The sequence below is a fragment of the Crinia signifera genome, chromosome 1 (assembly GCF_055691185.1).
Source record: "Crinia signifera chromosome 1, ASM5569118v1, whole genome shotgun sequence".
In the NCBI taxonomy this organism is placed as follows: domain Eukaryota; kingdom Metazoa; phylum Chordata; class Amphibia; order Anura; family Myobatrachidae; genus Crinia; species Crinia signifera.
In genome coordinates, this window is record NC_139217.1 from 91,180,577 (window position 1) to 91,207,471 (window position 26,895).

At 43.6% G+C, this 26,895-nt stretch overlaps 1 protein-coding gene across 9 annotated transcripts in view; it reads left to right on the top strand.

Moving 5' to 3' along the window:
• SGCZ (sarcoglycan zeta) overlaps positions 1 to 26,895 on the top strand; it is an 869,285-nt gene that overhangs the window by 792,840 nt on the left and 49,550 nt on the right. For all 9 annotated transcript variants that reach the window (XM_083170008.1, XM_083169946.1, XM_083169955.1 and 6 more), the window contains one exon: positions 25,248 to 25,370. In XM_083170008.1, coding sequence (XP_083026134.1) covers positions 25,248 to 25,370 — 123 coding nt within the window. The remainder of the gene's footprint in view (positions 1 to 25,247; positions 25,371 to 26,895) is intronic.

Here is a 26,895-nt window from a genome sequence, read left to right on the forward strand (position 1 = left end):
CCGCCATGACACCTCTGCTCACCTGACTAGGTTGACCAATCCCGCTGACCAGCAGCCTGACCCTTGACCCACGCACACCTGGGCAGTAATCAGGTGAGCCTGTCTTTTCCCTGCATTGATTGGTGCTGCGCCTGGCAGCCAATCACAAACCAGCAAGGGGGATATAACTCAGGCCCTGAGCCTTCGTTCCTCGCCTTGAACAATTGATTTACCTGTTCCAGAGTTCTCCTGTGTTCAGAGGAAGTTCCCAAGGCTCCGGGATATCCAGGTTCTCCTGTGTCTCAGTCTCCAGCGTTTCTCCCAGCTGCTTGCTTACCTGGCTCATACCATCTCCAGAAGACTCCTGCAATACCATCCCTGCAGTCGAGTATCAGGTGTCTTGCTGAGCACCTCTCTGGCTCTTAAGCCAGCTACCTTCATCAGAGACTAATACCATCTTGTCCTGATCCTGTCGACAGTCCCCGTCAACACCTGGGTTGACTCACGGCTATTGTGCTCCATAGAGACTATTCCATCTTTGTCCTATCCAGCCAATACACCTGTGTCCATACCACGTCGACATCCCTGTCAACATCCCAAGTCGTCACTCCCGCAGTTCCCAGACTGCCCACCAGTTACCCTGGTCTCTCAAGGCCGTTCCAGGGTCTCCCGAGTCCCAGCCTGCGTCCAGATGACCAGGGCAGGGGGCCGCGACCTGCCTGTCAGACGCAGCTAAGTCCAAAGTCCCTTGCGGGACTCCCTGGTGAACACCGCTGGCAGGTTAGACTCCGCGCCCCTGTTCCTGGTCTCCGCCAACACTCTGGTTCGCTGTGCTTCTGTCCTTTCGTGTATGTCATACATCAAACCCCCAGCATTCCGCTACACAGCGCCCTCCACTGGTCCACCACGGTCACAGCCGGGAACACCACAAACCCCAGAGCTGACACAGTAACATACTAATGCAGGCTTGCCTTCCCTCCCAGAATGGGCAGGAGGCTCCCAAAACCAGGACTGCCTCCTGGCCCATCTGGAAGGTAGATAAGTCTCTCGCGTGCTGTCCAGAGCCCCCGTACCCCCGATCCCCACTGGTTCAGTTACCGCAAATCGTGGGCCCACAGAGAGGGAGTGGGGCTAAAATGACCCAGTAGCTGCATTTCGCACCATTTAAGCCCCGCCCCCTCTCCCGGAGAGGTGAAAATCAAAATAGGCAAGTATGTACTAATGGCGATGGATAACATTTCCGTGCACATCACTAGGACAAATAACCAAAATGCTGATTTTTTAACTGCATTACCAGATATATTTTATATGTATAAGTATATTTTAAAGCATTTTTTCCAACAGCTTTAAGTAAGGCCTTTACACTACTGATATTTAGCTAATTAGACCCTGTTGGCAACAAATAATCCAATAATAAATTCATCATTGTGCAAAAGTTCTGAAATATGCAGCTATAGCAGAAACACTGTTAAATGTATTATGTCCCTTAAGACCTATTTAAGACATTTGTGCCACAACTGTTTTATTTTATGACACACTTTGCATTGCTAATTATCCTGTACCATTCTACAAATGGAATGTATTTACAAGATACAGTAGGACTTTGCAGTATTTCTCCCCTTTTTTTGTGGTTTGATCTTTGCTGTGCAGTAATTTATCTAGTTAGCAGATCTATAAATTATGTTCCATCTAACAGTCATGTATAATGTATAATATTATTTTAATTACTGCTAAAATATTACTTTAATGCAGGTTATAGAAATCAAACAGTTCATGGTATTTTGTGACTTTTTTATATCTGTAATAAGTAGCAGTGTGAAAATGATTTCTTTTTTGGGGGTAGAAAAAAAAAGAATTCTGCGCTAATAAAATGGAAGCAGGATCACTATGTGCATACTTAAAGAACTCAAATTACTTAATCAAAATATGAATGTATTTTATTATACACACACACATATATATATATATATATATATATATAGAGAGAGAGAGAGAGAGAGAGAGTCTCTGACGCGTTTCACCCTTAACAGGGCTATCTCAAAGAGTGAGTGACTACTCTTATGGGACCTATTTTATACTGTTCATCATATTACTATTGGTTAAAGGTAAATTGATTTAGTAGATTCACCTGATGCAATCCACCTCTAGTTAGACCACCTTACCGTTAATACACTTTATCCATGTTTCAATACCGGCCTTTTTTTTTTTAATATATACACATCTCTCTAACTATATTTTTGTAAAATGCAAATAACATCCATGGTTATATTATAATCACTGTAACTCTATATTTTCACCTGCAGAGATACCAGGTTTCTTCATATACAAGATATTCATATACAGTAGGTATCAAAGAATAGAAATACACTATATGCATCAGAGATGATATTGATCTAAATCCACAAAGAACTTTTTTCCAAAAGACAATATTTACAAATCTATAGGCAGAAACTAATTTTTATTCTTTGGGGGTAAACAATCAGATTATATATATTATCCTTTAGAATGTGCTACATAAATAAGAAGTAGATTCTGATTGGTTGCCCGTAGCAACATCCCATCTTCTATACAACTCCCATCTTTATAAATAAACCCCCTTTGTGTTATACAAAAGAATTACTGTACTAAATGCTTATAGTACAGTCCCATTTTGTCCTTTTTAATGTTATATATTTTGATGGTTACAGATTAATTTTCTCCTTGTAGAAGACCAGGGAATTGAGGGCTTCCAAACAGAATTAAAATGTGTATGTCCACACTCAGCAGCATATCAGTATAATCTCCAAAGAGGAGACTTAGTGGCTTAGGAGGCCAATTTCATCATTGGGATCAGTGGGATTCCCAGGATTTTGACCCAAAAATGCAGAGGCTCAAATCCATGGATTCAAGGTGCACATGTGCCATTTTCCCAGGCAGCACTGAGCACTAGCAGCAACTGGATCAGATGCTGCCTGGTTGTGTGGATAGGGTGGCAGCATAGTATATGACCCATAGGCAGGCAGCCAAAGAGCCATTGATAGCTCTGTCCCCTAGCCAATCAGGCAGCAAGAACTCCTGATTGGTTGTCACATGGCAGCCTCCATTCTTCCGGTTCTGCGGGTAGGCTTTGTGCGCTATCCCAAGATGGTTGCCAACATCCCTACTTAGTATGTGCTTGGGCTATTTTACTTTACTGTGTGCTGTGCTTATTTGGTAACTGCAGTATACAATGGGTTAACAGTGATGTGCACAGGTTTAACAGGGTGGAGCATATAATGGCTGTGCCAGTGGAAGTAGGTGACAAAGAGGTGATAATACTGCACATTGTTGTTGTACAGCAGCACTATAAACAGGGTGGCAAATGGAGTTATACTTACTAGTGCAGTATAGAGGCCATCTTGCTGGTGGATAACATGCACAGGCTTGCTCGATTACCTCAATAAAATCCACCTGTAACCAAAAACATTTTGGTTATACAATAAACAGTGGAACATCTCAACACTTCAAATATATTCCAGTCCACTTTTTTTCTGGAGCACATTTTACAGTTGTGATGTCAGTCCCTTTGCTAGCATATGAGTGTCTTCAGTTTCTAAGTACTTTACGCTAATAGATGCTTTTATCCACAGATTAGGACATGCCTAATAACTTTGTGCACAGGCTGTCCATGGTGATTGGTACTATGAATCAAATGCACTCTTGTCACACTCAATGCTAATAGTTTAATCTTGAATAAGAAGACTTAGGGGTTTATTCTAGTTCATTCTTTCTGACAAAATCCTTCTTAGATGGACAAAACCATGTGCACTGCAGGGGGGCAGATGTAACATGTGCAGAGAGAATTAGATTTGGGTGAGTTATTTTGTTTCTGTGCAGGAAAAATACTGACTGCATGATTTTACACTTCAATATAGATCTCACTTTGAAGAAAAACCCCACCCAAATCTAATTCTCTCTGCACAAGTTACATCTGCCCCACCCGCAGTGCACATGGTTTTGTCTATCTAAGAAGGATTTTGTCAGAAAGAATGGACTAGAATAACCCCCTTAGTTTGCATAAAGGGCCTGATTGTGATTTGCAAGCAAGGCAAAACAAGAAAGCAACTGGGCAAAACCATGGTGCACTGCAGGTGGGACCGATGTAATGATGTACTGTACACAGAGATTTAGATACATATAAATGTATTCGCTACCCTTGCATTGCACTATGGTTTGTTACATGCACTAAGTGTGTAGTTTTTTTTGCTTTACTTACAAAGTCTCTTTTGAGCATAAGGCATAAGTCATCTTTGGTGGGTTATGTACTTTAAGTGCCATGTACTAATTGGTGGATAGGGCAATAGTGGGTTGCTTTTATACTTGGCTGCAGGTAACCTCATCTGATCTCCAATTAGCATCACAGGAAGTCTTCAACACATAATTTGTAGACTTCCGAAAGTGTTATTTCAAGGAAGTTGAATCCTTTACGGCTCACTGGCTCACAGCATTTATGATGTCTGGATGAGTCCCAAATGTTAAATTTGCAACAACGCTTTGATAAAGACCTTTTTTAATTTCCTCTGTCTTTGTCTCACTTGTTGGTGCCATGGCTCTTGTTGAACACAGTATATAGTATTTTATGAATATATATTCCTCCCTGTTGATCAATTGTGACAGTTCCAGTTACAGGTGATGTAAAAGTCTGAGGTCCTTTACCGTTAATTCTTTTTCTAACAGATGCTTGACATCAGCTATATGTTTCTTCTAACCTGCTTTCAACAGATCATCCATGTTAACAACTATAATGAACAGTTTTTGCTTGTTTGTCTTGTGGGTTGGACAGTGATCGGTTTCTGAATGTACAAAGCCCATCTCTAATAGTCCAGCATCTAGCTTAATGTAACAACAATGAGAACTCTAAAACCATACAATGCTTTTTTGAATAGTTGGATAAATACATTTTCCTCAATTAATTTTTCATTAAGAAAACAGAGTCAAAGTCTAATCGGTTTAGTGGTAAATCATTCATGGCATATGATGTAATTATATAAAGCATTGGTGAGACCTCACCTAGAGTACGGAGTACAGTTCTGGGCCCCACACTATAAAAAGGACATCATAGAATTAGAAAAAGTCCAAAGGCGAGCAACAAAGCTTATTAGGGGAATGGAGAATTTAAGCTACGGGGAGAGATTAAGCAATTTGGGACTATTTACATTAGAAAAGAGACGTTTAAGGGGGGACATGCTCAACATGTACAAGTATATCAAGGGCCAATATAAGGAACTGTCACACACCCTATTTTCTACTAGAAAGGAATCTAGGACGCGAGGGCATGAGTATAGATTAGAAGAAAAAAGATTTCATTCAGCTAGTAGAAAGAATTTCTTTACGGTCAGAACAGTCAAACTCTGGAACTCTCTTCCCAGAGAGGTGGTAACGGCTGGCTCATTAAATGCATTCAAGGCAAAGTTGGACAAACATTTACTGGAGAAAAACATCCATGGGTACAAATAAGAAATATAATTTGTCTGTAAAATACCAGAACCAACCAAATCAGCAATGGATATCTATACCAGGTTGAACTAGATGGACGCAAGTCTTTTTTCAGCCTTACCTACTATGTAACTACTATGTATATGGCAATGACTACAGGTAATGTACTGTACCTTGTATTCTCCATAGTCAATCCCGGATTTTTGTGCATATCTTTTGACCAAAAAGGGGCTGAATTGTATATTGATATGAAGTTCCATCTGCATTTTGTTTTTTACAAAAGAGACACTTGTTGTTGACTACCTAAAGGTGCCCATACACTATGGTGACTTCTCCAAGGGAAAAAGTCGCCTTTGATCCCCCCTTAAACTATCCGGGAATCTCCCTGGGGCAGGAGTGCATACACGACACACCATATGCATTCATTTTGCATACAATGTATTGTGTGTAATCCCTGTCAAGAAGCTTGGTGAACCGATAAATCTATAATGCAGCAGTTGCGTTCCTAAGGCTCCGGTGCAATACGCATGGGACTACGCATCGGACTTGATGTCAAACACAAGCGATTTGGTCACTTTTCATCTAATTTCTTGCTGGAATCGGATGATAGTGACCAAATAGCTGTGGAATCGCCTTATTGTATGGGCATCTTTACATTAGCTCAACCTGTTGGCAACGGTCCATGTATTATTGTCATCCAAGGATGCAGTTATTTATCTAATTCTGACTTCCATTACTACCAGTTGTTGTATGACCTTGCCCCTTTGATATTTTTTGGTTCACAGAAAGTGATATTTGCCAACTCCTCATTATATCTCTTAGAGCGTTTTACTTTATTGCTTCCCATAGATATTCTTTTTATGTAGTACTGCTACACGTTACATTGCAGAATTCAGGGATTCTTCCTACTTGTCAGACACCTCAGAATGGCCATTCTTGAGTATCGCTGGAGGGAGCCATAATAGAACAATAGCTTGGGGAAGCACACATACTGTAAAGAAGAAAAAATTATGCAGAATAAGGTGTGCATATGTGTCTCTTACAAGGAATACTGGGTACATGCTCAGGACGAGCCCCAACTTGCTGGTGGTGCTAAAGCCACCACCAGATATTTTATTTCTTTATAGATCAGCCCCATGCACCTTGCACGATTTTTGGGACTACACAGCTGAGATGCGCGGCTTTATAACAACATGTCATGAGAGTGGAGTTTCTCTGGATAGCCGGCTGTGTCACAAGAGTTTGACATTTTGGAGATGTAACCTTCTAATTTCACATCAATGTGCTTTTGTGATGTGTTAAAATAGAAATGGGAAATCTTAAGGCAAAATGACACTGTAAAGCACAATTTTAGGGCAGATTGAGGCAAAAGTTTTGCAGAACAGTTTACAAAATTAGGTGCATCCATAGGTGCTCAAAAACTACAAGAAAGCCAGAATACTGTACAATAGGCTACCACTATTCCTGTAATTAGAGACACTGTACCTGCATTCACACATAGGGCCTTATTCTGATCTGAGCTCAGTACAAATTTGTTTGATGGGCAAAACCATGTGCACTGCAGGAGGAGCAGAGGTCACCTGTGCAAAGAGAGTTAAATTTGGGTGGGGTGTGCTGAAACTGAAATCTAAATTGCAGTGTAAAAATAATGCAGCCAGTATTTACCATGCACAGAAACAAATTATTTCACTTGTGATTCTGGGGGAGATTCTCCAAACTAAAAATGCGGTAAAAATCCCGTTATCGTGTTTTTACAGCATTTGGGATGCTCTAAGCATCCCCCGCCGGGTTACCGTGACGGGGGGCATCGCCAGAAAAATCTGGCGATGCCCCATAGATGCCTATGGGCTTCTAACTCCACCCCACACCGACCCCCGCCGCCCCGCACCGACTCCCCCTCACCTGTGTCCAGAGCTGTGCTGCCCGGACCTGTGACCTCCTCCACCTGCACTGTACATCCTCTTCCGGGTGCAGGGAGGAGGAGGAGAGCCAGCACCCCCTCCAGTAACATCCAGGCCGGGTAAGAGAGGGAGGGGGGAGCTGCCGGGACCCGCCGCTCATCGCTTAGTCACCGCAAAAGACAGCTCTTAATGCAAGAGCTGTCTTTTGTCATAATTATCGCATATGTTAGATCATATGCGATAATTATGTTTGCGGTAGCCGGCGATGGGCGGCGGTAAGGGTGTGGAGTCTCGAGGACCGACTTTGAGAACCTGTGATTTAGAAAGTAGAACCCCCTATCTCTCCTATATAAACAATGAGGGGTGCTAAAAGTATCTGTGAAATTCAGTTTTAGGTTTAAAGAGCTGAATCAAACAATACATTTTCTGGTTAGATTCTGAAGCAGAAGAAACTTTCCAATTTTGGAATTTCATCAAAGCTTATCTTATCAACTGCAATTTAGCGTTAAGCCTCATTAAGATGGAAAAAGATTACATTTTGCAATTCTATTAGCAGTATATATAATGCAGATCATGCATAATTGTGCCTATTAGATCATGGTTACACATAGCAGGAATTAATTTTTAAATAACGTAATGCCTTAGGACTGTGATCAAAACTCCAATTCCATTGACATATTTAGTGCAATCATCAGTATTACTTTAATACTGATGGAGTATGCAAACATAGTAAAAAAAATGAGACACTCGATGCATAATAATTATTTCACATTACGTCTATAGCCGGTTAAAGTGTTAAAAATGTCAAAATTTGCTTGGGTAACCACAGAAACACGGTTACAGTGTGATTCTTTTTATCTGTTAACCAACAATTACGTTAGACAGATATACAGACTCCTAAGCCTATAAAATGATATTATGATTTTAGTTCTGTATTTTTCCATCTGACATTTAGACACATCATTAATTTTAAATAGCCTATGCCATCTTGCACGCAAATGGTTGAAAGGCATAAAAGTCAAGAGATTTTTTAATAGAATTGTGTAGGTTTAATGTAATAACTGCAAACCATATCATTTAAAATTCAGCATTGATTGATCAGCTAAGGTTTCTTAGGGGCTTTTTTCTATTTTCTGATATGCCGAGCATTTCAAGAATAAGTAAAGATCAGGTAAACATTACATATTTAACGATGTATACATGAAAATTTCATTTGCTATCCGGGTTTTATTAAATAAAAACAGGATCTGAAAAATAACATGTTCCTTTTAACCATCTGCGGTATAGGTGCTGAATGTGCTTCATTTTAACTGCAAATTGTGAATAAAGCTGTTCATGCACTGCGTGATTATTGTGCTACGCTGCAGGCCGAATGACTGGCTTGAACGATTATCGTTCGGTGTTTGGTAATGAATGACAATCATTCACAGCCTGAAAATGGTTTGTATTGTTCAGTTTGGTTTTCACATTCGTCTAAACCACCTGATTGTTCTTCAGTCAGCTTTGGCCTGTGAATAGCGATCACCTCCATGAATTGTGTAGTACTGTACATAAGGACGCTACAGCTGTTGGGCAGTCCTCTCTTCTGGTGTTCCTGCTGGATGATCTCCTGCTGTAAGAGACATGAAATAAAGAAAGATAGAGAATGTTATTGTTACTAGTATTTAGATCCATCACTCATTGTGTCACTAACTATTGTGACCAGCCCCCCTTCTATCCTTCTTCTCTTCCTTTCACTTTCTTTTTATCCATCCCTTCTCTCTCTCTCTCTCTCTCCATTTTGCATTCTCTCTTTTCTCTCTGCCTTTCCTCACCCAATCTCTCTCTTCACCCTCCTGTTCTCTCTTCTGCCCTGCACACTTACCCTTTAATTTGTAAAATGCGAAAGGACATATGTCTATTATAACAGAATATCATGCGCATAACTGTGTGAGGGACATGGGTGGGCAGTGCTCCAGTACAGCGCGCACCATGCCGCAATACTTTATTTCTAAAACTATATGCAGTACTGTACTTTATCACAATGATCTTCACAAGGTCATGGATTAGGTCGATAGTGTCTAAGTCGACACATAAAGAAAGGTCAATATGGTTAAAAGGTTGACATGGAAAAGGTTGACTTGAATTTTGTAAAAATGTTGTGCCTATGTCAACAGAGGTCAACATGGACACCATATAAGTGTAACACGTACCCTTGAATGGTTCGCTGTGCTTGGCACATTATTATATTCTCTCTTTTTGCCCAATGGTAAAGTATGAACAAGTCGGTTTAATGAAAAATCATGAAAAACTCATGATGACCTTTTCAATGTCGACCTTTCATGTTTGCTCTTTGCTTGTGTTGACTTTTTCACCAGTGTTTCACGGGCATTCCCATGGGAACACTGGGTGTTCACATTCTAATGGTCCGATGACGCGGGGGGAGGACAGCTGACATCACCGAATGTCAGCTGCCCGCCCACTTCCTCCCGAGCATCCATCCCCAAGGCTGCAAATGGATGTTACTGTGCAACGTCCATTCGCTGGCCCTGCGAGCGAATCACCCTTGCGAATGGGTGGAGGCCGGGCCACCATTCGCAAGGCAGGGTTTGGTGGACTCTCAATGCTGCGAATTCGCAGCCTTGTGAATCAACCAGAATAACCCCCAAAGTGTCATTTTTAATGGTAACAGTATTGTAAGAGTGGAAACAAAGACTAAAATAGAATGTAAATAAATCAATTTACTCATTAATTAGAACGACATTGATTTAAAATATTAATAATTTCTATGATGAATCAACCATGCAGAAACCACCTTTGTGGTGCAATGAGTAATTTAAATACCTATTATATGATTGATGGAGGAGGATTATTATGACACTCAAAGTAACATGTGAAAATAACAATGATTAGGGTTAGGCTCTACATAGAGTACAGCAATCCTTTTTCAGCGTGTGCACTGAAAGACAAGTCTATCTATATATCTATTCTCTGGAGCCCCGTGTACATAAATGCAGGGATTATAGAGAACAAAAAGACAAATTGAATTAGGATATTATGCTGTACTTTTTCACCAGAAAAGAGGCGTATTCTTCTACATGTTTGATTTTGACAATTACATTTTTGAAGGGCAAATTATCAGGAATTCTGGCTGAAACTTAATTTATCATTATCACTGCATGGAACAAAATCTTTCATAATTACTGTATCTGCATGTGTGTTAACATCAGCTAGTACTTGACTTTCAAGAACCTTTTATTTTAATTGAAATTAAAATAAAAATGTCAATCATAAACGAGTTTAAAAGCAGACATGTTACCGATAAACTCTCACCAACTGTAGCTAAATTGCCATAATAGGAAGCCACTCAAACAGATAGACTATCATAAACATGTCAGGCTATCATAGCGCACCCTTCCAGGTTGTAATTGTTCTAGCAGAACTGGTACAGGTAAGTCTCCATATACAAAATACATGGCACCTGAAGTATTTAGGATATTTCAGTATTTTGGAATATTTGCATACCATAATGAGGTATCTGGGGCATAAGCTGCAAGTCTGAAAATACAGTAGAATAGACCTTATACACATAGCCTGCAGGTAATGTTATACAATATTTTTAATAATTTGGTGAATGAAAAGTGTGTACAAAATTAATTTATGTTTCATATATACCCATACTTGCCTACTTTTAAAAACGAGTTTCAGGGAGATTATATTTGGTAGTAGAATTTTGCACAGTGCAGCATTGAGGGGGCGTGTCATGCTCCACCCAAAGGGCGTGGCTAGTTCCATATATGGAGAGATTGTGAAAAGAGATTGTGAATGTGGCACCTAGAAGCGTGGGTGTGTACTGCTACATCTGAGAGGAATCTTTTAAAATGACATATCCTAATGTAGATGAGCCCCAAAGTAGTTAGTAAGAGCTACTATACTTGACAAAGTGCTGGGAAATGGTGCTGATGTATTTATTTCTCATTCCTTTTCCCCAAAAAAATGTAACAGTGCTATGTAGGCTAGGTGAAATGAGGGAGATTGCTAGACTAGAAGCGGATACGGGCAGGGTTTGCATCCCAGCCCGTCCGATAACTGGGACACACGTGGGCTCGCCATCAGAGGAGTTCTGGCGCGCCACAGAGCTGAGTGAGAGGCGCTCCATCTGTACATTGAACAAATAACAAAAATAGAGTACAGGAAAAGAGCGCCACAGTTCAATACACATTACAGCTTAAATGTAAGTAGTGGACTTGATCAATGTGATACTAGAGGCTTGTGGCCAATGATGGAGATGAGTATGCGGACAAAGATGGTTACTAAGTGTTTGAGTATGGGAGAGCTGTGAGTGAAATGTGAAGAGAAGTGGGCTTTGACAACAGAAGGGAAGAGAGCCCTGCTATGAGGAGCTTACAATCTAGTAGGAAGGGGAGACAGACAGATTACATGAGGTGCAAGCAAGTGGGAGGTGGCTTGATAGCAGGATGTAAGTAGGCAGGGAGTCAGAGAACCAGCCTCAGGACTAGTTTATGCAGTGGAATGGTACGCTTTGATGAATTCTGTTGGTGGTGTATTCCTGGTGAATGCAAGAGATGAGCCACATAGCATTTTTCTTGTAAATGAATGTGTTAGAAAGCAAAAATTGCATTAACTATAATAAAAACATTCATGCACAAAATACACAATTCATATAGAATGTCCCAATGTTCCTACAAACTAACGGTCAATGACAAGACTTTCAGAGGCCATAGGAGGTCCACCAACCTTGCTGTAATATTCGATTAATCAAGGACACATACGAGTTTGCGGCTTGCTGACTTCATGTGGATTTCACTGTGCAATTCGTATGTGTCTGAGATTAAAAGTTTTATTATAACAAACAACCAGCGAAGTTGTTATTATACCTTTAATCCTCTTACAATATAAACTCAAGTTCTGAGTGACTTTACAGCAGTTGTTAATTTAGAATTTATAGGAATGCTCTTCTCTGCTCATTTTAACTAATACTGATATTCAAAGATGTGGGGTGACATTCTATGGATTGAGATAAATGCGCATGTTTTTATATCGCACCACATCGCACTTTTGAAAATCGCAAGATTGGCCCGTTTTTCGCATATTTAATGAGATGCGAAAAACGGGCCAAATAGTGCGAATAGGTGCGAGTTGGTGCGATTTCTTTAGTCCTGAAAATGTGCGATTTTCATGTATGAAAATCACACGTTTGCAGGAAATCGCAATTTAAAATAAAGAAAAACCAGCGCGGGGTCCCCCGCCAGAGCATAACCACCCCCTGGCTCATTGAGCCGGTGCTGGTGACATAAAATCAGGGTCCCCGACAAATAGGGGTCCCCTTGATTTAATGAAACCAGCACCAGGCTCAAGGTCCGGCGCTGGTTCCCGAAATACGGGGGACAAAATGACTAGGGGTCCCCCGTATTTTAAGAACCAGTACCAGACCCAACCAGCCAGCAGGGTAATGCCACAGCCGGGGGACACTTATTATATAAGGTACCAGCCCATGCTGAAAGTCCGGGGCTGTCACCGATGCCCCTGGGCGGTGGGCATCGGGCTGATGCAAATTCTAAAAAATAGAATAAAAACTATTGTTTTCTACTGTAGAACCATGAGTCCCAGCAAGCCTACCCCGCATGCTGGGACTTGGAGAACCACAAGTCCCAGCATGCGGGGCATTAAAGGGCCCGCTGGCACTTGTAGTTCTACAGTACAAAAAATTGTTAAATAAAACACACTGACACCCTGAAAAATAAAAGTTTAATACACACATAACACACACACTGATACTTACCTACCTTGAGCCCGTAGGTCGGTGCCTGGATCCTGGGTCCATGGTCCGGGGCTCCTGGACAGAAGAGTCCGGTTCCGGGGCCTTGGTCCTGGTTCCGGGGCTGGTCCGGGGTCCTGGGCTCCAGGGCTGATGTCTCCGGGGTCCAGGATCCGAAGTAGTCCAAAAGGGGTTCCTAAGGAAGGAAATCCTACTCACCTGGTCCCCGGCGACGACCTCGGCATCTTCTCCGGCAGACGCGCTGCTCCCAGCTACCCGCTCACGGACTGGAGAGGCGCAGAGATGTTTTATCTTCCGCGCCTTTCCTCCGAATGATTCTATTGGCCGCCATCTTCGGCGCCTTTCCTCCGGATGTTTCTATTGGACGTCTAGCGGCCAATCAGAAGCCGAGAAAGTCGGCTCCTGATTGGCCGCTAGGCGGCCAATAGAATCATTCGGAGGAAAGGCGCGGAAGATGAAACATCTCTGCGCCTCTCCAGTCCGTGAGCGGGTACCAGCCGGGAGCAGCGCGTCTGCCGGAGAAGATGCCGAGGTCGTCTCCGGGGACCAGGTGAGTAGGATTTCCTTCCTTAGGAACCCCTTTTGGACTACTTCGGATCCTGGACCCCGGAGACATCAGTCCTGGAGCCCAGGACCCCGGACCAGCCCCAGAACCAGGATCGATGATATCTAGATCGACATTCCTGTGGCAGACCAATAATAGTCAAACGTGTCTAGTTAAATGCCTATATATGGTCAGCAGCATCTAGATCAACAGTAACAGAAAATCAAAGCAAACAAAAGGAAAGTGGTCAACAGTGACAAGGTCGACTTGAGTTTTTAAAGATTTTTATGTCTATGGGGAGTATTCAATGCGTTTTTTCTCCATGTGCAGCGAATCCTGTTTAGGATTCGCTACACATTCGCAGGGTTCCGGAGGGCTGCAGCATTCGCTGCCAGCCCTTCCTGTCACCCTATTCAATGCCGCTCGCTGCCCCTGACTGTGAATTTTAACCCTTGCGGCGAAAGCCGCAGGGAGCCGGCCTCAGGCAGGGAGATGTAAGCCTCCCTACCCGCTTCACTGGTCCCACTTGTAATAAGCCGGGACCAGTGTGAAGTGAATATTTGAATATTTAATAAGGGGCTCCCGGCCCCCTGCTGGCAAATGTGTAAAAAAACTGTTCAAAATTTTTTTTTTTTAGATATATTAATGTGCTTCAAGCACATGATTAAAAATAGCATGCCCTTTCACAGAAAAAAAGTTAAGATTTTTTGACACAAAAAAAAACTTTATTTTAAAAGATCACTTTCCAGTTCACCTAAAAAAAGATGTAGAATGCAAAACGGTGAATTATGGCAAAAATCAGGGAGAAAGCAGTTCTCTAGCACTGAATACACGGCGAATCCCAGTGAAAACCCCATTGAAATACACCAGCTGATTGCAGCGAGCATGAAATGGAGAACTGGCCGGCATTCACTGTTCTCTTTCGGCGAACAGTGAACATTGAATAGGGTGAATCATATTTTCAGTGAAAAAGATTCCCTGCAAGGAGTGAAAACAGCCCGATTCGCTGAAAAAAAAAAACAGCGAATCGGGAGCATTGAAGACTGGCCTTTGTCGACATAGGTCAACATGGACACTGTATAAATGTACCCCAATGCTCACTAATGCTCACCACGCTTCGAGCACAGTGCCTCGCTTCTCTCAGGAACGCTATTTTATTCTACCTCTTTGTCCACTGGGATGGTAAAGTCAGTTAAAACAAAAAATTGTGAAAAACTCATATCGACCCAGTCACTGTCGACCATATTTCTGTCAGGTATGTGGTCAGGTGGTGTCATAATATATATATATATATATATATATATATATAAATATATATACACACACATTTGGCATCTGTATTACCTTTCTGTAGCCGTATTATACACTGCTGTTTGCCACCTATTGATATCTTCTGTCTGGCCAGATCTCCATATTATGTGTTTGTTCTACCAGCTGAATAAAAGCATTTAGCAGATTATGGCTCCATCAGTGTTTTGCTGATGGATAATTTCAAGAATTCCCTGCTTCAAACTCATTCACTCTCCATTAATTCTAGACCTTTTAAAGAGATTTATAGGGTATATATCAATTCAAAAATCCCGTCCATTTCAGGATAACATTGAAGAATATTGCATTGTTAACACCCTCATAAAAACGCCTCATTAATTTAAGTTGGCTCCTGAGTGTTACCCAGTGTAAAATATCCCTCTTTATCTTCTGTCAAAGCATCTGCTGTACAAAACATCAATTATTAGTAGCATCATGTTAACTACAATCATTGTAATGTGGGGCCAATGTAATGTATATCTGTTATACATGAATCAATATTATATTGACCTCTGTTTACACCTCTGGAATTAAATGCTGTACACTCACTTAGCCCAGTACATTAAACATGCACCAACGTTGCAACATGCACACAACACTGGTAAAATGATTTTTCTTGTCTTAATCACTATCGCTTACATATTTGTTGTCTATTATTTGTTTGTGAGGAATGCATTCGGACACCATTGGACAGATTTGGGCAAAACCAACACAAGGTGGCTTGATTGGGACCAGATTATGTTCACAGGCACTAAGACTCCCAATCCTGTCACTGTGGGGGTCTATGGGGCTCAAAAAGGGGTCCGGCCAATACACAAAGTGGGACTAGGGAAGCAAGATACAAACCCGAGCAACATTGAGGATGGTGTAGGAAGCCACAGACTGAGAGTTAAATAGTGGGAGAAGCATGGTCTCCCAGCAGCAAAGATTATATCAGGAGATGCATAATATGTCAGTGAGGGCAGGGCTGCATGTGACAGGGCCAGTGATAGGGTGTGAGGAGGGGGATTGAGGTAGCAGGAAGCTACAGACTGAGAGTTATATAGTGGGAGGAGCAGGGTCCCCAGCAGCACAGTGTATATCAGGAGCTGAGGTATGTGTCAGTGAGAACAGGGCTGCATGTGGCTGTGACTTGATGTGAGGAGAGTGATGGAGGTAGCAAAAAGCAAGTCTGGTGTGGGAGTCAGTCGCACAGGACTATACAAAATATATAATCTGTATGGTTAGTTCATCAGTCAAAAAATGGATATCTTCTCCACCTATTAAACTTCAGGAGTGTGCTACCACAGACAATTATATAGATAGAATAAACAAATAGGACAGAGCAGTTTGTCTGGTGTGGTGTACCACAATGGAAGAAAAATATACGTAAAATGTAACTTTTATTAGTTATAATAAAACTGTGAAATATTAAAAAAAAAACACGTATACTGTATAACAAACAAAGTGAGATTTGTGCATGTTAAAAAAGCACATGTGTGGCGGCCTTGTATCTAATGATAATCTCCTGTTCTAATGTTCAATGTTTATATATATATATATATATATATATATATGTAATCTGGCTCTAATTGAGGAGATTGTATCTGAATCTCCTGTTCATGTTTTAACTAGGTAATCCTTTTGTAGTCAGGGCGGGAGTGTTAAGGGCCCTACATACGCAGAGATGTGTGCCAGAGATACATAACGGGAGATTCAGCACAAGAGATTTCACTAATTGGCTCATTTCAGACAATGAGCCACATACAGAGAGATTTGTGTCAGAGATTCAAATTGGGAGATTCAGCACGGGAGATCTCAAATCTGTCACGACTGGACATTGTGCAGCTGGCTACTCTGGATGTGCCTGCCCAGACTGCGCTATATATATATATATACACACAGTATATATATATATATATATATATATATATATATATATATATATATATATATATATATATATATACACACACACAGTATATATATATATATATATATACATACACATACATAGTGTATATATATATATATACACATATATATACATATATATATATATATATATATATATATATATACACACAGTATATATATATATGCATACACAGTTTAATAGTTTTAGTCCCCCATATAAAAAGTTTAATCGTTGGTGGTATAGTGTGGCATCCCCCTCTCCCCTCAACCGTTGGTGGCACAGTGTAAAAAAAAAAAAAAAGAATATACTTACCAACTCCGTTGTCTTCCAGCGTCGCGTCCTCTCACTGCAGCTTCCATCTGACTGCAGAGGGCGGGCGCGGCACCCGGCAGGTCCAGGAAGCGTCTCTGCTGGGCTCCGGCGGCGAGGCTTCCAGGCGGCGGCAGCGGGGCTTCCAGGCGGCGGCGGCGGCGGGGCTTCCAGGCGGCGGCGGCGGCGGGGCTTCCAGGCGGCGGCGGCGGGGCTTCCAGGTCGGTGGCAGCGGGGCTTGACAGTCACAGTCACCGGCATGACAGTCGCTCAGATGGCCCTGCTCATCCCCGCGCCACACATGCGGGAGATGAGCAGGAGCTTCTGAGCGACTGTTATGAATTGACTGACCGGGCCATTCTGAATCTTGTGCAGATTCAGAACAGCGGGGGCGCGCATGTAAATCGCTGTGTGGGCTATATACACAGCGATTTACATGCATTTTCAGGCATTTTCTGAGCGATTTAGTAAAATCGCTCAGAGAGTGCCTGAAAATTGTGCTGTGTGTGGGGGCCATTACAATAATGTTGCTATTTATCAACACTTTCATTGTTATTGCCAAATTTGTAAAACAATCCAGATGAATAGCAGTATCTCAGCTAGTGCGCCTGCAGTCAATATTTATGTGGATGGTTAAATCCTATTAATGTGGAAGAAGCATGTCTGTCTCTTATATAGAATATAGTTAGTTGATGCAGACAGAGGACAGTACCCATATATAAACAAATATATTATGACCCACAAATCCCGTAATAACAAACAAATCCCGTGCACCTGTATTCACTTCAATACTGTATGATTAAAGGACTCTAAATGCAGAGTTGTTACAAATTAACAATATGAAAAAGCAATCTAAATTGATAGTTAAACATGCTGGTTGGAGCTGATGAAGCCTATACCGTGGTAGCGGGCAGCCTGCATCACCCCTTAGGAGAGGGAAAGCGTCACGGTCTCCATATATATATATATATATATATATATATATATATATATATATATACAGTTCCAGGGGGATGGCGGCACTCGCATAAAAGAAAACACCACTCACGGGTTTAGCCCAACGTTTCTGGTCTCAGCGACCCCTTTATCAAGGTGCAGGAAGAACGGTTCTTCCTGCACCTTGATAAAGGGGTCGCTGAGACCCAGAAACGTTGGGCTAAACCCGTGAGTGGTGTTTTCTTTTATGCGAGTGCCGCCATCCCCCTGGAACTGTACATACAGCAGTCATTGCACTGCACATCGGCGGGCACCGTAGCTGCATCCATAGGATTGCTGACACTGTATAATTATCTGCCTAAATTCGGGAGTGCCTCCTCACAAAGATTTATATATATATATATATATATATATATAATCTTTTGTGTTGTTCGGCACTCCGGACGATGTAGTCACTTACCGCGGTGCCCTTAATATCGTTTGATACAGGGTGCAATCCCCGTCCTGGGATCAGGCACAGGGGAAGGAAGACGGCACTCGTGGATTTTTGTAATTATATTTTATAAATTTATGGTGACATCAGATACAGCATACCGACATTTCAAGGCTTGTCAGCCTTTTCTTCAGGATGCGCTGTAAAGTCCATGCTGCTAGTGTCCATGTCAGATCCACTGCTGCCCGTGATAAGTATATTGGCCTCATATACTACTATCTCACAATAAATGTGTGTTGAATTCTTCTAGAAATTTGTTTGCTTGGATGTGCTGGTCCTATCAATGGTCTTCTGACCACTGATATAAGTCTCTATATTTTGCATTTGACCTGGCACTCCCTTCATTGGATTGAATTGTGTGCGTTTCCCTACACGAATATATATATACTAGGTGATTCATCGCGCCCTACGGGCGCTCTTCACACCGTCGTAAGGGGCTGCGCCCCCTTAATTTGTGAACGTTTGTATATGAGAAATATGGTTAGAATTGTATGAAAGATGCCCTGTATTGCAACTTAGGTGTCCGCGAATCGCGGGAGGGGGGGTCGCGGAGGGTGCCGCGAATTGCAGGAGGGGGGGTCGCGGGGGGTGCCGCGAATTGCAGGAGGGGGGGGTTGTGGGGGGGTGGATGCTGCGAATCGCGGGAGGGGAGGGATTGCAGAGAATCGCGGGAGGGGGGTCGCGGGGTGGGTTGCCGCAAATCGCGGGAGGGGGGTTACGGGGGCGGGGGTTGCGGCGAATCATGGTAGGGGGGGTCGCGGGGGATGTGCCGTGAATCACGGGAGGGGGGGTCACGGGGTGGGGTGTCGAGAATCGCGGGGAGTGTGTGTGTGCTGTGAATCGCGGGAGTGGGGGTTGCGGGGGGGTGTGACGCGAATCGCCACAAGAAAAAATCAACACAGAAAGGTCAACACATGTAAATGTTGACATAAGTGTGCCACTTCATTGGTGTCCATGTCGACACATGACAATGAATATGAAAAAATTAAAAATAAATCTTCAAAAACTCATGTCAACCTTTTTCATTGTCGACCATAGCCATGTCAGTGTTTTCCATGTGCAATTTAATTCTGGAGCTGCCGCGAATCACGGGGGGTGCCGCGAATTGCGGGAGGGGGGGGTTGCGGGGGGTGGGTGCCGCGAATCGCGGGAGAGCGGGGTTCATGGGGGTTCCGGTGGGGGGTTGCCGCGAATTGCGGGAGGGGGGGGGGTCGCGGGGGGGTGCCGCGAATCGCCGGAGGGGGGGTTGCGGGGGGTGTGACGCGAATCGCCACAAGAAAAAAATCAACACAGAAAGGTCAACACATGTAAATGTTGACATAAGTGTGGCACTTCATTGGTGTCCATGTCGACACATGACAATGAATATGAAAATATTCAAAAAATGACAAAAAAACTTCAAAAACTCATGTCAACCTTTTTCATTGTCGACCATAGCCATGTCAGTGTTTTCCATGTGCAATTTAATTCTGGAGCTGCCGCGAATCGCGGGGGTTGGTGCCGCGAATCGCGGGAGGGCGGGGTTCACAGGGGTTCCGGTGGGGGGTTGCCGCGAATTGCGGGAGGTGGGGGGTCACGGGGGGTGCCGCGAATCGCGGGAGGGGGGGTTGCGGGGGGTGTGATGCGAATCGCCACATGAAAAAATCAACACAGAAAGGTCAACACATGTAAATGTTGACATAAGTGTGCCACTTCATTGGTGTCCATGTCGACACATGACAATGAATATGAAAAAATTAAAAAAATTAAAAATAAATCTTCAAAAACTCATGTCAACCTTTTTCATTGTCGACCATAGCCATGTCAGTGTTTTGCATGTGCCATTTAATCCTGGGGCTGCTGCGAATTGCGGGGGGGGTGCCGCGAATTGCGGGAGGGGGGTCGCAGGGGGGGTGCCGCCAATCGTGCAAGGGGGGGTCGCGGGGGGGGTCTTTTTACCGCGAATCGCGGGAGGGAGGTCGCGGGGGGGTGTTTTTTCCGCAAATCGGGGGGGGGGGGTGTCACGGGGGAGGGTTTGCCGCGATTCGCGGGAGGGGGGGTCGCGGGGTGGTGGTTATGCCGCGAATTGCGGGAGGGGTCATGGGGGGGTTCTTTTTGCAGCGAATCGCGGGAGGGGGGGTTGCGGGGGTGTTTTTGCTGCGAATTGCGGTAGGGGGGGTCACGGGGGAGCGGGTATTTTTGCCGCAAATCGCGGGAGGGGGGGGGGGGCGCGCGCGGGGGGGGGGAAGGTTTTGCCGCAAATCACGGGAGGGGGGCGCTCACCTGGTGGCTATGGAGTAGCAGTGCTGGGCAACATGGGAAGGCAGTGGGTGTCTGGCACTGTCTGTGGGCTCACTGGGCTGGTTCTCTGTCACATACCTCCCAACATGACCCTCTCCAGGAGGGACACAATGCTCTGTTTCTAGACTTCCCCTTAATGTATGATTGCCATCACCTGTTTTAAACAGGTTAATTTCTCAGAAAGGTGTTCAGCACAGATGAAGGCAAGGCAATCACACATTAAGAGGAAAGTCCAGGAACAGAGCGTTATAGACACAGACACCCACTTTGAGTGACAGATGTAGCCAAATAAATAGGAGATATGTGTATATGTATGTATAGATTATATAGAGCGCTATACCAGACACCTAAATAGGTCCTATATTTGCCAAATAACCCAAAATGCAGATTGTAAGCAGTATTTAAATCTATATGATTAGGTGGTAGTCTAGACCCTGAGTTGTTCCTGCACTGCGGGTGTGTGCGCTGTGCAGCATGTGCAGAGTGTCTGGACCCGCAGCGGTATGGAGAAACTGCTGAGCTACACATACAATGGATGTTGGTGTACAAGTACAAGCCTTTAAAAGGGATTAGTCTGGAGATCGCTGAACAAGTACAGATGGAGCCTTCATCAACTACCCTTCTCTGGATAGCCATGTCTCACCAAGGCCTATTGTTCTCAGCTGCAATACAATACATACTGTAGAACAATACAGCAGTGGATTAGCATAGAATTAAGTCTGACAGCTCTGGCTCACTTCATCCTATTAAAGGTTGGAGAGATACACAGACTCACAAGCACAGCTTGTGGTGCTTGCATGCACTTTGCAGATCCCACTTCCTCAGGGCAACCTGAGTAGCCAGTAACCCTGGAAGGTCCCTGGACCAACCCTGGTAGCTAGCAGGGTTGAAGTCCCAGGGCATAAGTTCCTGGATTTTGGCCCTGGACCCTTTCACATCAGCACTAGTCCAGGATTGTTCCAGGGACAAACCCGGGAACTTTGTCTGGTGTGAAAGGGGTATTAGTAAAGTGACAACACTATCACTTTATCTAATAGGCATATTGATATCCTTACAATCTAGCTAGTTGAAATGAAAATCTGGAAATTTTTGGAAACAAAATAGGTACTTGTGTATTATCATGGCGCCCATCAGGGGCGGATCCAGGATAAAATGACAGGGGGGGCACCATGATAACAGGGTTTGGGTGGGGGAGGGGCGGTGATAGTGGTGCCAGTGTACATGCTAAGAGAGCGGCAGGAGAGGGTGGGAATGGAATTAAAAATAGGCCCTGGCATTTAAAGTACGCAGGCCCACCATGGCCACAAAAGTGAAGGATGTAGTTGTGCATGCGCCAAAGGCGCGTTTTGGAAAAGGGTGTGTGGCCACTCAACAGGGGGCGTGTCAACACCATATACAACTTCTACACATTATGCAACAAAATACTAGACCCCATTATACTTGCCCCTTAGCTTCTGTGATGCCAGGGCAGGAACTGGCAGCCGTCGGAACCGGGTGGGGGTCGGAATTGACGGGTCCCAAATTATCCTATGGGGAAAAAACGTTACAGGTTTGCCAGGCGATATCTCCGGTTCCCGGGGGGCTAGAGACACGGGGCTGGGCTCGTTGAAAAGCCCTGGTCCTCAGCTACAAAATAAATGACAGGGGGGGCACGTTCCCAGGTGCCCCCCCCCTGAATCCGCCACTGGCGCCCATCGCATCCCATACCATAAGGCATACGATGGTATGCGATGCGATATCGCGCGATGTTGTACAATGTCATACAATTTTAAAATTGTATGACATTGTATATGGCATACAATGCCATACAATGCGATGGGATGCGATTAAAAGTTGTATAAGCACCCTAAAGGGTGCTTACAATGTTAAATGCACCCTAATGGGTGCTTACAATGTTAAATGCACCCCCACGCCACCCCCCACTATAAACGTGAACCCGAAGCGTGGCGTGGAGTTGATTTTATAAAGTGTTGTTGAGCACAGTGAGCCACCGTGCCCGAAGCGTGGCGAGCGCATGCGCATAACTTCGCTGCGCTCGCCACACTATATACAATCAACTCCACGCAGACGTGGATAGTGGGGGTATGAAAAGGTCGTAGGACGCGTACCGCCGCCCCTCGCGGGCTCGCTGTGCTCACCACGCTTCGGGTTCACATTTATAGTGGGGGGTGGCGTGGGGGTGCATTTAACATTGTAAGCACACATTATGGTGCTTGTACAATTTTTAATCGAATAGGCGTGTAAAATCGCGTCGCATCGCATCGCATGCCATCGGGTGTATGGCATGCGATGCGATAAAAACATTGCGCGATCAACATCGGGGGCGCCGTTATAATACACAAGTACCACAAATTACAATCAACCATTTGCTCCCAAAAGCTGGAAAATGGACAACAGCAGTCATCTGCATAAATGGATTTATCAAATTTGTCATTTTCATCTATTTTTCATGTTTAGGAGCAAATGGTCAATTATCATTTGCTACCAAAAATGTCCAGATTTTCATTCCAACCAGCCATATTGAAAAGATAATCATCTAGTGCAGGGGTCCTCAAAGTATTTCGCTCTGGGACCCCATCAGACAATAAAAATAATTACAGGACCCCAGCGAGGTCCTGCAGAAGGTCATCACATCACCTGTGTAGTCAGCAGACAGCACATGCATTGCACCATTGTGGAGGTACAAAATTATGTGAAAAGTCCGAAAAATCTGTTGAATTGTCTGTTATTTTAGACTCCTTGAATCACTGACTGAGATTAGAAAAGTCATCAGCCTGATGGTCAGCAACATGGAGTAGCGACCCCATGCTGAGAAGGTCGGGACCCACTTTGGGGTCAGGACCCACAGTTTGAGACCCGCTGTTCTAGTGTGTGCAGGCCTTTTCTTGCTATGGCTAGTTGTTTGTTTCATCCACCCAGAGCAGTGCCAAAAATATCAAAAACACATGGATTCAGGAACTTATTCCAGATCCATATGTTTTTACTTAAAAATGCCATTTTTTTTAGTCTGAAAATACTTGCTGGAATTGAAAAACAACATTGGGAAAAATGTTCCCATTTTTGTTGGACGAAATAATAAAGGGAACAATTGAATTGCTGCCTTGTAATGCTATGAAATTATAATTATTGGGACTCATTTTGTCATGTCATGTGTTCTATGATGTCAACAATGAAATCAGTAATTACCTTGATCAATGAGGTATGCCTAATAAATATTGTTTAGTGAACTACAGTACTATGAGAAAGTGTACGATAAACATCAATTTCTAGTCACAGTTGTTTTTCAAAGTCTACAGTATATATATATGGTAATTACCTGAGACATATGGCATTGCTCATACTATTCGCCTGATTCAGACCTGTTTGCTAGGCTGTATATGTTCGCAGCGTAGCGAACAGTTAAATGCCACCCAACCACACCCCCCCGCGCTGCGCGAATCCTTGCATTTGCATGCGAGGGGATGAGTACACTTACACATCCCTCGCAAGCGCTGACCATCAAATTATTTTTTTCCCCGTTCACAAATAAAAGTCAGTCTAAACTAACTTTTTTTCAGTCGGAGATGGCCGAAAAAGGGGAGGGCACATTGACCTGCCTGTGTTCCCAGGAAGTGACCAATGTTTTTATGGGGGCGCCCATAAAACGCTGGGCGTTTACCTGTCCCAGCCCTCTATCCACCCCCTTCCCTCCCTTGCCCGTGCGAACACCTCGGTGAGTGTGATACTTGCCGAAGGCATTCGCACAGAGGGTCTGCCCATGCCCATATTCGCCCATGTGCACAGACCCACATGATAGGAAATGGGGCCACATTTGTCCCTGTCTGATTGAAACTGAATCAGGCCCTATGTCCTTGTTTCATTACCAGCTTTGTAACTACTGTACACGCAAAACCGGAATGCTGTGCACCACTTTCTCTGCACATTTCTTGTTTGTTTTTACTAGATACAGCTGAGAATTTTAATGACCTTCCAGATCCTTTAGTTTGTTGTTTGCTTCTTTTTTTCCCCATTCCATTATGTGTGTGTGTGGCCTTAATTATTCATATTTTGATTAAATGTATTGTTGTACATCTCTGAAGCAACAAATACAATGGTGATAAAGAGTGTGGGCACCTCTATTTCGTAATTAATATGCCACGAGGAGAATGCGGCAGTCCCTGCCCTACTATCCTGACACTTGAACTCATTATTAGGTTTTATAAAAGTGCTGCAATGAGCTTTGAATTAGATCTTCTCATTTGTGTCTAAGCAATGTCCTGCAGCTTAAGTGCACAACAACTATGAAGTCAGCACTTTGTTGGTTCATTAGTAAATCCACTTCGATATGCATTTATTTTAAATGCATTTATCTTCTCTCTGTAATGCAGGTGCGGATGCTGTGGAAGCACAGTGTAAAAGATTTGAGGTAAAGTCAAATGAGGACGGAAAAACATTGTTTGCAGCCGATGAGGAGGAAATCACAATTGGTGCTGACAGACTTCGAGTCACAGGTAATATTTCACAATAGATTGGGATTATTATTACTGGTTATTTATTGTAAGCACCTGCATTTTCTACTTCAGGAATGTGAGGAATATATTTGGTAGGAGATGAAATGACAACAAAACAGAGAAGAAAAAGGTAATGGTTGATAAAGGATGATGAAAAGAGAAAAATGACAAAAGTTACTTGTCAGGTTCTCCTGAAATTTAGTTGAGTAATGTTTTACAGTCACTGAAAGATATTCTTTCCCATATGGAGCACTTTTTAATAAGCCATGTGACTTGACATGACCTGGTGCATTCCGAACTGAATCCTGTTTTTCTGTGTATTAAGCCAGACCATTATTTTCTGATGGTGCCCCAGAAGCAGAAAAAGAACTTTGATTATATCTACACAGAGATGGCATGTTAGCACAAAAGTTCATTCAACCCTTTTCTTATAACCCAGGTAATAGCATAAAGGACCCTAAAGGACTGACTAAAATGTTTTTTTTTTCAATCCAAGTATCCGGCCAACAGGTCGACAGTGTCTTGTTGTCAAAAAGTTTGACCACTTTTGGTCGGCAGGCAATATGTCAACACATAAAAAAATCGACATGCACTATGTCGACGTGGAAAAAAATGTCAAGGAAACGGTTTTCCTGATAATAGTCAAAATAAGAAAAGGTCAACGTGAGTTTTTTATGATTTTTCTTTTCATTCATGTCGAAGTATAGAATGGTGAGCCCGATGCACGATGAACGAAGCGAGTTACACTAAATGGGGGTCCATATCAGGGCTGGTTCTAGAAAATTTATCTCCCAGTGCAAATAAATAAAAATGTACCCCCCCCGTCCCCCATACATAATGTATTAGTGAAGAAATTGTGTGCGCCTTTGGGGTGTGGCCTAGCTATAATGGGTGTGGTCTAGCAGGAAAACAGTTACGTTACACCTCACTTTTGCAACCTGCATGACCAGACATTGGTTACCACAGGAATGGTCGTTGTCCTCCCTCGCTTAAGTTGGTGGGCTGAAGGCCACACAGTGACATATAAACATAAAGGCCCACACAGTGATCTAGTACGCCTGAAAAATCAAGCCCAAACAATGACAGGCTACATAAATCAATATACAGATATATATACAGATGTAGCACGGCTCATCCAGTGCCGGGGCTCGACCGACCACCCCCACTGGCGAGCGGATGCTACATCTGACGCACGGGTGTCCCAGTTTCCCGTCAGTGGGAAACTTCACTTCAGGGAGACGGGAGGTGCTAGGGGGGGGAGCAGGGAGGTGGGGGACGGCGATGAGGCGGCGGGGACCCGGGGGGGGGGGGGTGCTCCGGTTGAAGGGGATGCACGTGCGCCTCATGCGCACACATCCCCTTCCGGCAGCTGGCAGGGGCTGGCGGCTGCTGAATCTTCTGCCAGCCCCTGCCTGAATAAGCTCGGCTCCATCTGTACACTGTTTAGCTGTTATGGCAATTACACATTATGCTGCACAACGTGATGGCAATTACACATTACATCCCACACTGTGATGCTAATTAC